The sequence below is a fragment of the Callorhinus ursinus genome, unplaced genomic scaffold (genome assembly GCF_003265705.2).
Source record: "Callorhinus ursinus isolate GAN/ISIS: 27379988/994484 unplaced genomic scaffold, GSC_fseal_2.0 scaffold59, whole genome shotgun sequence".
Taxonomy (NCBI): Eukaryota; Metazoa; Chordata; class Mammalia; order Carnivora; family Otariidae; genus Callorhinus; species Callorhinus ursinus.
Window position 1 is genome coordinate 7,265,749 of NW_027397121.1, and position 13,496 is coordinate 7,279,244.

The 13,496-nt window shown below is 57.2% G+C and overlaps 3 protein-coding genes across 3 annotated transcripts; all 3 read right to left on the reverse strand.

Moving 5' to 3' along the window:
* Nucleotides 1–1,749: 1,749 nt before the first annotated feature.
* RING1 (ring finger protein 1) lies at nucleotides 1,750–6,314 on the reverse strand. Its single transcript, XM_025862471.2, has 7 exons — nucleotides 5,542–6,314; nucleotides 5,285–5,429; nucleotides 4,342–4,502; nucleotides 4,026–4,241; nucleotides 2,934–3,323; nucleotides 2,477–2,750; nucleotides 1,750–2,175 (listed from the first exon to the last, which is right to left on the reverse strand). The coding sequence occupies exons 2-7, from the start codon at nucleotides 5,360–5,362 to the stop codon at nucleotides 2,074–2,076; spliced, it is 1,221 nt and encodes a 406-aa protein (XP_025718256.1). The 5' UTR covers nucleotides 5,363–5,429; nucleotides 5,542–6,314; the 3' UTR covers nucleotides 1,750–2,073.
* Nucleotides 6,315–7,379: 1,065 nt separating this feature from the next.
* HSD17B8 (hydroxysteroid 17-beta dehydrogenase 8) lies at nucleotides 7,380–9,567 on the reverse strand. Its single transcript, XM_025862369.2, has 9 exons — nucleotides 9,479–9,567; nucleotides 9,076–9,293; nucleotides 8,857–8,973; nucleotides 8,653–8,745; nucleotides 8,486–8,571; nucleotides 8,287–8,371; nucleotides 8,035–8,077; nucleotides 7,763–7,837; nucleotides 7,380–7,573 (listed from the first exon to the last, which is right to left on the reverse strand). Exons 1-9 carry the CDS (start codon nucleotides 9,522–9,524, stop codon nucleotides 7,557–7,559), a joined length of 780 nt encoding a protein of 259 aa, XP_025718154.1. The 5' UTR covers nucleotides 9,525–9,567; the 3' UTR covers nucleotides 7,380–7,556.
* Nucleotides 9,568–9,752: 185 nt separating this feature from the next.
* Nucleotides 9,753–13,432, reverse strand: SLC39A7 (solute carrier family 39 member 7). The gene is made up of 8 exons (XM_025862368.2): nucleotides 13,276–13,432; nucleotides 12,552–12,966; nucleotides 12,293–12,461; nucleotides 12,077–12,130; nucleotides 11,780–11,944; nucleotides 11,493–11,633; nucleotides 11,097–11,293; nucleotides 9,753–10,652 (listed from the first exon to the last, which is right to left on the reverse strand). Exons 2-8 carry the CDS (start codon nucleotides 12,960–12,962, stop codon nucleotides 10,380–10,382), a joined length of 1,410 nt encoding a protein of 469 aa, XP_025718153.2. The 5' UTR covers nucleotides 12,963–12,966; nucleotides 13,276–13,432; the 3' UTR covers nucleotides 9,753–10,379.
* Nucleotides 13,433–13,496: the final 64 nt, after the last annotated feature.

Below are 13,496 nucleotides of genomic sequence, written 5' to 3' on the forward strand. Positions count from 1 at the left end.
CTAGGGAAGAACACCTGGTCAAGGAGGGTAGTTATTTTTCCTTCCTGCGCGGGTAAGGGAGACGCCTTAGGGCAACAGTTTGGTACAGTTTGGTATGTCTCCCACATGATGTCACCGAAATAAACAGGCGCATCTTCGAAGTTCAGTCATGGAGGCAGCAGAGAGGGGACAGCGGGAGAAATGTGAGAAGTGGAGAGAAGGGGAGGGTGGGGTGGTGTTGACTGGGGAGCCGAGGAGGGAGAGACGGGCCCTAGGAGGGCAGATACCGGTACCCGGGGCCGCTGGCTGTTCCAGGGTTAAGGGACAGGGCGGGGAACAGAGACAGAGAGGCTGCGGGTCGGTCAGGCCTGGAGAGAATGAGGAAAGTGAGGGGGTGACGCTCCTGGCAGCCCCTGGCACCAGAAGAGAAGCCGGGTTCATTCCGTACTCTCCAGTTCCCACCTCGGTATCCTTCCCGACTCCTCCGCGTCTATTTCTCTCTTTTGAAACTCCGGCAGCAACGCCCACCTTCCTCCCGCCCCAACGTCCCGGGAGCGCCGCAGCCGCTGGATACCTGGGGTTGGAAAGGAGGGGAGCCAGGATCAAGGGTTCTGGGGGTATAGAAAGGGGGCTCCTGCAAGGGTGAAGTGGGTGTTGTCTATTTCTGCAGGGCAAGAGGGCTCTGGGGGTGAGCTCCAGGCCGCCAGGTCTGTGGGACTTGCCTGGGCGGGAAGGTGCCCCTGAAGTCGGTACTGAAGGTACTAGGGATCAGGGGAAAAACCGAGAAATCCCAAGCGTGGGGTGGGGTGCCCTCGGGTCTGTGGATCACGCCGAGAGGCTGACTCCTCTGCCAGCGGGCCAGAGAACTGAGCGAGCCGCAGGAATTTGGGGCGGATCGGGGTGGGGGCGCGAAGGGCAACGGAAACAGGAAGTGAGGGGCAGAGAGGCTGAAGGGGGGCTGGGTAGAGGGAGCACCAGTTACTCCGGGTGAGGCGAGTCCTCCTCCCCGACCCCCGCACTGCACGGGACGCGGCGCGCAGCCGGGCATCCCTGTACCCGGGACCCGGCTTGGGGCCCAGCCCCGCCCGCGCAACTCGAGGCCGGGGGCCAGCGACCGCTTCATTTGAGGCCCCCACCCCTCTGCTCTCGGCCGCAGCCCGACCGGGAACGGAACTACACCTCCCGTGCGGCCCTCCCTCCACTCAGCCCGCGGCTCGGCGGGCACCGGCTCGCGCACTCCTGGGAACTGTAGTCCCTGGCCCTCCCCAACCTTCTCTGGGAGGCGGCCGGGATGTCCAGCAGGGAGGTGCCCACAGCCCTCTCCACGTCCCTCCCTCTTGTCTTTCCAGCTATAGAAACCAGCTTCTTGCAGTGATGAGGAATTGCTCTGCTGCCAAACATCACGGTCCCGTTGGCGTCTACAAACGTGCCTTACTCTCTGGAGTCACTTTCCTACTTTCCCTTTGATATTGAAACCCTGGATTTCAGGCTGGGCGATTCAGGTTTTAGGGGGCAGGTTTGAGGTCTGACTTGAGATGCTGCGCAGCTCTTCACCCTGTCTCTTCCAGTATCACAGATCGTTCCCCACTATTTTCATACATATTTTGGGGTTCAGAAAATTGGGACTTACACACTGTGAATAACCTTTGACATTCCCCCCCATTTCCAAGGCTGATTTCCACATGGTTTCCAGGCTTGTCTCCCCAATCTTTTTGTTTTGTTTTTCCCCTTCTAGCATACCCCTGATAAACAGAGACACAGAACTGCAGGTTTCAAAGAAGAAAAGAAGCAAATTTGTTGTTGTTGGTAGGAGGGCATGAAGGAGAGGGTTCTTCACCTTCCCCAACATCTTGTATAGACCGGAGGTTGGGGGGGGCAATAGAAAAGGCAGTAGATGGGGGCGCATACCCCGCTCTGTACAATATAGAAGAATCTGATATAGATACTTTGTATAAAAGCCACTTGTCCTCATTTGTGTCCTCTTGCTGGCTGGCTGGGTTGGGGGGGGCACTGGGGGACAAAGAAGCTGGGGGTGGTGGACCAGGACACAGAGACACCCCAAGGTCCCCATCCTCTGGCTGTCCCCTTATGGGGTCACTTTGGATCCTTGGTGGGGGCATAGCAGAGCTCCAGTGGCCGGGATACCTTCCAGAACTTCTCATTCACCAGTTCCAGGGTCAGCGAGCCATTCAGTGTCTACAGAGGGGGTGGAAGAGAGAGAGACAGGGTAAGAAAAAAGAAAGTTGGAGAAGGGGGCAAAGGATATGAATAAGGCAGAAAGTGACCAAGGGAGGAAGAGAGAAAAAAAGAGTTAATAAAAGAGATGGGGCAAGGCAAAGCAGGGGCATAGGGAGTGATGGGGGAGGAGACAGAGATGGGAGACGCAGAGGGAGAGAGGAGGGTAGGCCAGTTAGAAGGTCAGGACCCCCGGTTCTGTGTGGCCCCAGGCCACCCTCCCCCTCTCCCCTCTTACAGCACTGCCTTCAGAGGCGCTCACCGTGAAAGCTCCGCCCCCAGGGGCGATGTAGATGGTGTACTGCTTTTCGCTGACACCTTCCAGACTGGGCAAGGCAGGCTCCTCAGGGCCGTCACCTCCTCCGGTACCCCCACCCTCCCCACCACCCCCATCAGGTCCCCCGGCATCAGAGGCGCCCCCTCCAGGCCCTCCTGGCTCCCCAGCCTCCTGCTGCTGCCTCCGCTCAAGGGCAATGCGCAGGGCCAAGTACTTGGAAAGATGGTCCACTGTGGCATTCCCAGTTGTCTTCACGTACCTGAAGTGGGAAAGAGGGCAGGTTTAGGGCACAGAAAGCCTTAAATGGCCAAGGTAAGTAGGGGACTTTCCAACAGGGCCTCTGGGTTAGGGTTTCTTGCTGGGTTTGGGTGAAGCCCACTTATGATGGAAGTCTACGTGATCTCTGGTTTCTCAGAGGTCAGGGGAAAGACAGGGCTCTCACCTAGTCTGGCAGTATTCTCCCTTCTCCACGAGCAGGGGGTGGGGCCGGAACACGAGCTCAATTTCTCCACCTGGCTCCGGGGGACTGGGGGCCCCAGGAGGGCTTGGGGGGCCTAGGGTTCCCCCTCCCAAGGTCCCTCCCCGGTCTCCAGAGTCTTCAGAACCGGCGCCCCCACCCACCCCACCAGTGCCACCTCCCCCTGTCCCTACACTGCTCCCCCCTGCGCCCCCACCACGGGGTCGCTTGGGAGCAGGGCCTGGGGCAGAGTCAGGGGCGGAGTCTGAGCTCACATCCTCTCCATCCCCCTCTCCCTCCCCAGGCTCTCCTTCCCCCCCACTCATCGTGGTGGTCTGATCTGACCCGGGCATCGGCCGCCTCACACGCTGGGCCCTGTAGAAGCAAGCGGTTGAGGTTAGAAAGCACCAAGGATAAGGGGTTTAGACTTTAAACTTATGAGAGAACAAGAGATCAGGGAAATCTTACTGATGACACCTAATATTTATTAAATACTAACCACATGCTGAGCACACTGGCTAAGTATTTTGCACTGATAGCCTCACATAGTACAAATCCTAGAAGCAGGTGATTATATTCTATTTGTGGTTCAGGAAACTGAGGCTTAGAGAGGTTAAGTAACTTGTTTGCGATCACAGCCCCTTGCCTCTCCTCATGGACTCCAAGAACCAGTAGCCTAAGTTGGTAGAAATGTGGAATTTCAGGCCCAACTCCAGACCTACTGAATTAGAATTTGCATTTTTAACAAGACCCTCAGGTAATCTGGATTCCTATTAGACTGAACAATGCTGGCCTAGGAGGTCATTTAATTCCCAGCGGTGTGAATCCAGAGTTTATGCTCACAATCACTTCGCTGCTCTAACTTCTAGAGCTATTTTCTTCTTAAGAATAGTAGTGCCAAGTGCTAACTAAGAAGCTGCAATTTATGTCCCTGACTTCCCGGTTTCAACAATCAGGCTGTGGTTAGCTATTAGGATGCTAAGGCTTAGAAGCTGGCAGGCAGCGAAGACAGCACCAGGAGTCTGACCCATGCATCTGTCCCACCAGCCCCGCTACCGCCTCTCTCCTGGCCCGAACCTGTGCATGGCCTGCATGCGCAGCCCCTCCTCAATGCTGGAGCTCAGTGCCTGCTGGTTGTGCAGGCGACTGAGGCGGATGAGCACCCGGTCTTGATGGGCCTCGTATTCCTCCCGGCTGGGATAGATCTTAGAGATCAGGGCATCAAAGTTGGGGTCTGGCCGCAGAGACCGCTTGGATACCAGCTTCTTGCGGCAGGTAGGGCACTCCTTGTTCCTGGGGTGGGAGAGAGGAGGCCATGAACAGTCAGTTGCCAGGGTATTGAGGCCCCAACTCTGTACCCTTCACCCCATCTCAGACACATCCCTCCTGTTACCCGCTCCGCAGGGCCGTGACAATACAGTCCGAGCAGAATCGGTGGAGGCACTCCTTGGTGGTCATTGTATTCTTCAGCATGTCCAGGCAGATGGGACACATGAGTTCTGAATGCAGTGACCGAGGGGAAACCGCAATCTCTGTGCCATCCATGATGGCTTCCTGGAGGCATCAGTGAGTGGAAACATGATGGTGGGTTGGGGGAAAAGGGATTTTAGAAATAAGTAGTCCATGGAATGGGAATTTTGAGAAATACAGTGAAACAGCAGAATCTGGGTACCCCATGCTGGCTACTTGAGGAAGATGGTAATTCTGAGAGAGAGGAGTTTGACTTGGAGAGAATGGAAAACAGAAAGGATTAGTGTCCGTTAACTAAAAGTAGGAGCTTCGCAACAGGAGGATTTGAGGTTTGGCGAAAGATCTGGGAGTGGGGGTGGCAGAGATTTGTTGGAGTTTGGGGAGGACTTTGTCAACAGAATTTCTTAAAGTGTGGTCCAGGTTCGACCTATATCAGAATCCCCTAGGGTACTTGCTTAAACCGCAGATTCTGGGGCCCCATCTCATTATTGTATCAAAATGTTGTGGGGTGGGGGAAGGCCAAGAGGCTCCATTTTTAATAAACTTGGGAGGAGAGTCTCATATGCACTGACTTATGACACTGAGCTGGGGAACAGTGAAGGTAATTTCTGTCTGTTTACTATCTTTCAGATGAAGGCAGTGATACTTGCCCGTCTGTGGCACTAGCTGATGTGAGGATTAAATGAGATAAATGTGAAGTGCTTGGAAAAGATTAAGATGATTCAAAGGTAGGACCAAGGGAGTCTGTGACATCGGGCAGGGTCCGCAGAACAGGGCAAAAAATGGCAAAGAAGCTGTGGGATGGGGTCAGTGGATTGAAAGGTTTGGGGAAAGGGAGTAAGCTGTGAAGGGAGAGTCCCTGTCACCTGCGGGGTCCGGTGGAGCTCATACAGACTCAGTTCCCACGTTTTGCTTGCATTCTGGGCATTCGCCGGCGTCGTCATGGTGACCGGGCACAGACCCCCCACTAGGGTTCCGCAGCGGAGGAGGAGGAGGAGGAGGAGAGGTAGGCTGGGGAGAGGGGGAAGGGGGAAGGGGTGTTAGGGGGGCCGCCCTCGCGCAGACCCCGCCCCTCCGGTGGCTCCCCCCCCCCCCCTCCGCCCCGCGCCGCGCTGCCCCTCACCCGGCTCCAGCCGTCCGCGCCCCGGTTGCCGCAGCGCCTCTCCCTGGGCCCGGGCTCCCAGCCCCAGTTCGCTCGGTCCGCAGCCGCTGCTCAGACAGCAGCTCCCGCCGCCGCCGCCGCCATGGCCCGGGCGCTGGGGCCCTACGTCACTTCCGCCTGTCCCTCCACTACACCCCCCCACCCCCGCCAGCGGAGACGTCACCCGCCACTCGGGGCTCGGGTGGGACGCGACGTGGGCGCCCGGGTACCCGGCCCTCGGGACGCGCCCGCTTCGCGTGTAGAGCCGGCGTCCCCGGAGTCCCGAGCTACTTGGGGACCCCGGTCTCAGTCCCCGGGCCGGCACCGTCGCGCTGCCAACCTTAGCCACAGTTTCCTTCCCGAGGTCCCCACCCGGGGCCTCCGCTCCGGAGGGCGGGGCCTGGGATCTCTTGGACCCCGGGAGGGGACAGAAGGGTTGGAAAAGGGGCCACCTCCCCCACTCCGCGTCCCTTAGCGGCTCTGGGGAACAGCTGCCCCCCTCCCCACAACTTCTTCTCCGTAACCCCAGCCCGGCATTCCGGGGAGGGGAGGGGGGAAGGCTGCAAAGGATCCTCGGCCGCTTCAGTCCTCCAGTCCTGTGAATGCAACTAAATCCGGATGAGCCCGGGATTCCCCTTACCACCCTGGGGACTTGCTCCACCCTCCGCTTTGGCTCTCCCTAGACCCTCCGACCTGCTCTCCCCTCGAGGTTTGGGGGCGGCGGCTCGGGACGTCCAGACTCAACTCTCGGCCAGAGCCATAGACTCGAGAATTGCGTTTGGACAATCAGGAGCCGCGGCCCGGGGCGGGGGAGGGAGGCGCACGGGAGGAACGGGGGAATGGAGACACCACGCGGAAGCAGGGACACACACACAAGATGGGGCCCCTATAGGGGAGGGGGTGTGCGTGTGTGGGTGGGTGGGGGCACAAGGGGCAGAATGTCTGGAGTGGGAAGCGGGCAGGAGCCTTCTCCAGGACTTTCCAGTAAAGGAAGGGGACGGGGAGGAAAGAGAAGAGGAAGGGGCAGAGCGATCCCCATTGAGGGCAGGGGATGAGATTCGGGGCGGGGGGTGGGGGGTGGGTGGTGGGTGGAAAGAGACCATGGTGGGCGTCCTGTCTCCTCTAGCCTGGGGTTCCCGGACTTGGGCTGCAGCTGCCAGGGGGTAGCCTGTTCTGGGACAAGGCAGCAGTGGGTCCCCTCGCCCCCTCCCCCAGTTCCCCCCTACTTCCCTGTCCTCTCCTTCAGTCCGTGGCCAGTCCTTATGTGGGCTCCAGAGTCGATTAGCGCGGACCCCCTCCCCTTCCTCCTCCTCCTCCCAGCCCCCTCCCTTCTGTTCTCCTCCAGCCCCTTTCATCGCTGGTCCATTCCCCTAATCCTGGCCCCCTCCCCTAATCCCCCCCCCACCCGACCCCAGGCCGGCTGCAGCTATTGTAAGGTGGAGAGAAGGGGGGGGGACTCAGAGGAGGGAGAGGGGTGGGGGAGGGCCACCTGTTCCAAGACCCCCTCCCAAGGCCAGACTGGACACCAGGATGGGGCCATGAACAAACCACCCTTGGGGACCATAAGGACCCAGGGAATTGGGGGGAGGGGATTGGGGCTGCAGGACCAGGGGAAGGGGGTGGGGCAGAGACCCCCTCCCTCCAAAAAGACCCAGAATGTCACGCATACACAGTGACACACACACACTCTCTCCTCTCATACCCGGCGGCGGGGGTTGCCCTGGGAGACCAGGCAGTGAAAGGGAACAATCCTTCGGGAAAGGGAAAGGAGGGGGAGGTGGGGAAGGGTCTGAGGGCTTAGACACAAGAAGAACCGGAGGTGGCAGGGAAGAGGATTTGGAATTTATTAGGGTCACAAGCACCCCTGCCTCCCATATTCAGCATTCCAGAGCCATACACTGCCACCCCTTTTGTAGCCTGGGAACTCAGAGTCCTCATCAGCAGGAGGCCGGGTGGAGTGGTGGGGGAGTGAGCAGAGTCCAGGGTCCATGAGGCAGTTACATGAAAAGACCTCCTGGAAGGGGCAGAAACATTTGGATAGATGCATAGGTGGAGACAAATGGGCTGGGGGGCGCCCACTTTGGTCCCTCGCCTATGGGAACTTCTGCTCTTCCCACAGTGGCTCCAGACTCCCTTCACTTGCTTTCTCTTACCATCTGGGTTCCACTTCTCTGCCCTCTCCCTCCCCATGATGGCCTCGTACCAGTGACTTCCACTGAGGCCCCTGTGATGTATCCACTGTCTTCAGATGCCAAGAATGCCACCACATCTGCCACATCTATGGGAATGGTGGGGAGAAGGCAGAATCCTACTCACTCTCATGGACCCAAAGTCATCACCTCCCACCAGAACCCCTCCCCACCAACACACACCCCCCAACCACCACTCCTAGTGAAACCCTCGCAGATAGGACGAACACTGGGGTCTCTTCATTCGGGCCCCCTCCCTAGGGCCTCCTCCTCATTCAGCGCTCACCCTCGGGGTCCCCCATGTGTCCCATTGGGATCATTCCAGCCACCTGTAAGCAAATATAAATGGGTGAAAGTTTCTTTTACGGATTTTTTTTTTTTTTTTTGTAGATTGTCTGTGACCCTTTTGTCTTCATTCCTTGTACACTTACCGAATATCTACTATTTGCCAGGCCCTGTGCCCAGATTCTCTCTGAAGCCCGGAAAGATTGGGTAACTGAACGATTCCACCCTCTGCCCTCTACCCACAGCCTCCTACCTTGTCCAGCACTTTCTGTGGCACTTTCTGTGTCATGGGTGTTGTAATGAACCCTGGGAGGACAGAGTTACAGCGGATCCCATGTCTGTGGAAGGGAAAGTGGCTGCTGACTCTGGAGAGGACTGAGCACTGACCTGCCCCCCAGACTTCCCACACGCCTCAGCAAATCCCTCTGTACTCCCAGGGGTGTCTGACCAACCGTCCAAGCTCCCGAGCTGCCGTCTGGGTGAGCCCGATCACTCCAGCCTTGGATGCTGCGTAGTTTGTCTGTCCCATGTTCCCCACCTATAGGTGAGTCAAGAGATTTGGGATGAGTCGGGAGTCATGCCCAACTAGCTGGCTGACCTCATCCCAACTCAATCTGACCTTCCCTATGATGCTACTGATGTTGATGATGGACCCATGGCAACCACTGGACACCAGGGCTTGGGCTGCAGCCTGAGTGACTAGAAAGATGCCCTGGTGAGGAAAGAGTAACAAGGCAGAAAGGATCAGCTGGGGAGACAGTCTTCTTCCAGCTCCCTCCCCCAGGCTGGAGGAGCCAGAAGTCACAGGTTCAGAGGTCGCCACCTTGAGATTGACAGCTATGACTTTGTCCCAGTCATCCTCAGACATGCGGAGCAGAAACTCATCCCTCGTGATCCCCGCACAGGACACAACGACAGACGGCGGGCGAGAAAAGCAGGCCTATGGAAGGGGGCGGTTACACACCAAAACCCAAGTAGAACCCGGGCAATGGAGGCAATGTCGGCTCTTTAAATTTAGAGGGTGAGGTCCTGTCGCGTTCACCTGTACTTGTTCCAGCAGGCGCCTGACCGCCCCGGACTCAGACACGTCAGCCTGGAAGGCGGCGTGGGCCCCGCCGGGCGCCACCTCCTCGCTCCCCTGCCCGCCCAGCAGCCACACCGTCTTGCATGCCGCCGCCTTGTCCAGGTCGCAAGCGGCCACGGTGGCCCCCTCTCTGGCGAGGCGCACACTGACAGCCCGGCCGATGCCGCTACCCGCGCCTGAGGTGGGAGAGAACACGCGGGAGGGGGGAAAAGGGGGGCGGGCAGGGGTCAGAGGTCAACAGGGCGCAAAGTTAGTAAAACTTGGACCGGGGGCCAGAGGTCACAGCGCCTGTAGACGCCAAGGGCGCGCCCCCGACAACACTCCGGCACCCCAACCCGCCTGGAGAGGGCATCTCCTCAACCTGTGACCAGGGCCAGCGCGGAGCGGAGCCTGAGCTGAGACGCCATGTCTGGCGGCGGGTGGGCGGGCACCCAGCACCGAGCCAATCCTAGCGCAGAGGGGGCGTGGCAAGAGCAAAGCCGCGCCAATCTAAGCCTGGCCAGCGTTGGGCCATCTGCGGCCACCAGCGCAGGCTGACCTCCCACCGTGGGGGCGTGGCCAGCCACCACCACTTGGGGGCCTGGGGAGTGGGGAGATGAGGGGCCCCCATTCTTCCAAAAAAGACAAAGACCGCGTGTGGGGCGGAAGATCCGAGGACTTTATTTCCGGTCACCACCCCTACCCCTCAATTCAAACAGTGATATCAAAAGAATAGGAAAAAAAAAAAATCAGGCCAGGAGATTAGCAACCCACCTCCCCCCTCAATCACTCCCAAATCAGGACACACGATTGATGGTTAATTGATGTACATCCACAGCTCTTCCTGCTACCCCCTCTGTCCAGGGCTCTGGTCTTCCCTGAAGCTTCCACCAACAGGTGGGAGGAGGAGGCGGACCTTGGAAGAAATCTGTGTGCGGTAGCTTGGTCCTCTGAAAACAGGCTGGGTAGGGTACACGGCATAGGCTGTCATCAACTCCTCTCTTTTCCAGCCTTCTTCATGGCCCCATTTAGCCCCCAAACCCAACAACATGGTCAGCACATGACTAACACTATGGTCCCTCTGACTTCTCACTCTCACTTCTGCAGCTCCTGTAAGACTGCAAAATCTTGATGGCCCTAATGCCAAAGTCACCACTTCCCTAGAATACAACTTCCTTTGGCAGATGTCTCTGGCCAGGGCCCCCAACCTCCACAGACCCCTGACCTGGAGGACTTACAGGCTAGAGGTTTGGGGCTGGGGTTGGGGCGGTTTACCCCACCTCTCACTCGAGGTGGGCTATCAGCACCATCATGACAACTCCCCCCAGCAGCCCCAACACCTCCAGAAGTGACTGCAATGGTGATGCCTCCCTCAACAGCTCAGGCAACACGGACACCGTTGCTACGTAGATAAAGCCACCTGCAGTGAATGGCAGAATCCAGCCAGGACCTGTACCACCTGCAACTTCACTACCCACTGCCCCTCCTTCAGTTAGGAGGGCACAGGCTGTGCCTGCCAGCGCCCCTATTGCTGTCAGGAGTTGTAGACGCATCGCCTGGTGGGCAGAAAAGACAGAAAGGTACTCAGCAACATCTAAAGATGATCAGCTGTTAGGCACGTCCGGTGGGGTATAGGTATATATGGGCAGGGTGCGTGTCTTTGGGAACTAAAGACCAAGTCAAAAGAGAAGAGGATCTAGAATAGACACTGTCTGGAAAATCTTAAAATACCAAAGAGATCCTTCCTACAGGTCTTTTGATTGAGTAGGTCAGGGTGAAAGACCCTCATAAACCATTTAGATGGTTTGTGGGCCATAGTTGAAGAAATACTCAGCCACAGGACAGAGAAACAGAATTTCTTCCCCCTTACTTCTGGAGGATTTGTTGTTCGTTACAGTACAGCCTGTTTGGAACTAATGAGAGGTGATCGTGGGTTTTGGGTGGGTGAACAGGAGGTAAAGAGTTTGAGGCAATCATGTCTGATGCACAGCATCACCAACCTGCTTTTTGCTGCACCCAGACTGAACCAGGATGGCAAAGTCCCCGACTTCATGGGGCACTTCGTGTAGCAGGACGGTCATTGTGGTCAGGATCCCTAGCCCCCGACCTCCTCTAAATGAAGCACCAATGGCCAGACCATCTGTGAAGTTGTGTGCCAGGTCAGCAGCCAGATTCAGGTACCCTGATACACGTAGGTCTTGCACAAGTGGAAAGGAAGACAAAATGATTATCACCCCTAATTCCAGCCCTGGTCAGCCCTTATCACATCTCTCCCCAGAGGTCACTTCACGCCCAGCCCCTTCATGTTTCCCAGACACCTGCCATTACCCACAGTGCACATTCCATGTGAAACACGATATCCCTTGCCCATGTTTATCAATAACTCTGGCCCTCACCTGAACCTGTTTTTTCTTCTCCAGAATTCTGAGGTCTCACTGGCCCATCTTTGAGCCCTGTGCTTCCTCCTCTCCTCTTCCGAGACCCACCTGCTTCCTTTTCTTCCTCCTCTGAGCTCTGTTTCTCCTTTGAAGTACGCTCTGAGGGAAGAAGTTAGTAAAAGTGGAGAACAGAGATCTCCAAAAATGTCCTCAAAAGAGAAGTCCCCTCCCACCTAAGAGCCATAGGATGAGGGGATTCTGAGGCAGGCAAGGTGCTTCTTAAGGAAAGTTGTTCCTGGACCTACCCTGTTTTCCATGCCCATGACTTCCCTGTGTGTGACCATGAGTGTGTCCATGTCCATGACTGTGTCCATGTCCTCCTTTCACATGTCTCACAAATTTCTCCACCACAAGAAAGGCAACAATTCCACTGAGGACCCACAGTCCCACAGACAGAATGGGGCCCTGGCCTGGAAATAGAGGCATTGAGACATTGAGGGAGATGTGGATTCCAGGCTCCTTTTCCCCAAGTACAGGAGGAGAACAGGGAGGGAAAGACCTTCCTCAACATCCCAACACATCTCCATCCACTCCCTCTTTACCACTGTGAGAGTGTCCATGCCCAGGCTGCTCCAGAGGGTGGTGAGAATGAGGTTCTAGAGAAAGGGAGAGAAAAGGTCAAATGAGAAACTACCCTGCCCAAGTGGCATGCATTTGGGGGAATACTGGAAAGTCAGGGATGACAAAGGGGAAAAGAACCCTTTTGCCCAAAGAATAAAATATATTAAGATTTGCATAAGTGGCCAAAGATCACTTACCGAGGGCATGAGGGATGAGGTGCAGAAAGGCATCTCCCAAGAGCCCACCCGAAGCAAAACTGAGTAAGATCTGGAGCAGAGAGCGGTGCCGGGGGGAGTTTGATTCCACAGGGATAAGGAAGAGGACAAAAAATGGAGCTGCAGAGATCAGAATGGTGGCCCCCAGTGCCTGGTGAGGAGAGAGTCAGGGGTCAAGTGGTGCGAGGTTTCCCAAAAGTCCAGAACCGGCCCCTCTCTCCCCCATCCCTTAGGGACTCACATAAGCCCAGAGAGTGACAGTGTCCAGGTCCTGCTTGTTGCCTGGAGCCCCAGACTCCCTATTGCCTCCATGGCTGTGCTCATGGTCATGTCCATGTCCTCTGTGGTAGAGGCTCTCATGTGATTGGCCATGGCTATGGCCATGGTGCAAATCCTCATGTGAATGTCCATGTTCGTGACCGTGGGTATGCCCGTGCCAGATGCTCTCGTGAGTGTGGCCATGGCCATGAGCATGACTGTGTCCATGGTGGAAATCCTCAGGTGAGCGCCTGTGGCTGTGGCCATGGAAGTCCTCGTGCAGGTCCTCGTGCAGGTCGCCATGACCCCCGTGTCCGGCCACTAGCAGCCCCAAGGCCGCCCAGGTCAGCAGTCCCATGGCCACCCAGTGGGGGGCCCCCAGGACTCTGGCCATCACGCTGACCAGAGGGACAGAGACAGTGACTCCACTTGACCCTCAACTCTACACCTATGAGGGATCAGCTTTACTCCGTTCGTGCCCTCCGTCCACTTCTATGGGCCGCTACCCCATTCCACTGTCCCCACCCACATTGTTCCCAAGACTCGGTCTCTTTATCTCAAAACCCCTCCCGGATATAGGAACCCCGGGACACCGCTCTAGGCTTTGATCCTTCACTTTACGGACTCTCTGGGCCCTCGTCTCTATGATCCACTAGGTAGTGGGAAAGGACTGGAAAGGACGGTAGGGTAAAGCAGGGAATTCTCACCGGCTTCGGGATCCTCTCCTTTCCCGGTTTGCTCGGACGTGGCAGTCCCACCCCTGGCTCCCGCGAGAGCAGGAAGTTCCGTTCCACCTCGGTCCCGATACCTTTACCAATATGGCGGCACTCTGGTGGCGGCCTAGCCGCCCTGCTCTGGCGCGCATGCGCGGGCGTGGAGGTTATTTGAGGGGAGGCTGGGCGAGGCCCGCTAACAGGGCCGAGGAGAC

Bases quoted from the DNA above. Each gene is read 5' to 3' on its own strand.
- SLC39A7 (XM_025862368.2), bottom strand. From the start codon at position 12,962: ATGGCCAGAGTCCTGGGGGCCCCCCACTGGGTGGCCATGGGACTGCTG. The intron at 12,131-12,292 runs GTAAGTGATCTT...CCCTTTCTCTAG, and splicing joins CCTCATCCCTCATGCCCTCG to AACCTCATTCTCACCACCCT. The intron at 11,634-11,779 runs GTAGGTCCAGGA...TTCTTCCCTCAG, and splicing joins TCATGGGCATGGAAAACAGG to AGCGTACTTCAAAGGAGAAA.
- HSD17B8 (XM_025862369.2), bottom strand. From the start codon at position 9,524: ATGGCGTCTCAGCTCAGGCTCCGCTCCGCGCTGGCCCTGGTCACAG. The intron at 8,572-8,652 runs GTCAGATTGAGT...ACTCACCTATAG, and splicing joins TCAGTAGCATCATAGGGAAG to GTGGGGAACATGGGACAGAC. The intron at 8,372-8,485 runs GTTGGTCAGACA...TCCCTTCCACAG, and splicing joins GCAGCTCGGGAGCTTGGACG to ACATGGGATCCGCTGTAACT.
- RING1 (XM_025862471.2), bottom strand. From the start codon at position 5,362: ATGACGACGCCGGCGAATGCCCAGAATGCAAGCAAAACGTGGGAACTG. The intron at 3,324-4,025 runs GTTCGGGCCAGG...TTGCTTCTACAG, and splicing joins CGCATGCAGGCCATGCACAG to GGCCCAGCGTGTGAGGCGGC. The intron at 2,751-2,933 runs GTGAGAGCCCTG...TTCCCACTTCAG, and splicing joins GGAGAATACTGCCAGACTAG to GTACGTGAAGACAACTGGGA.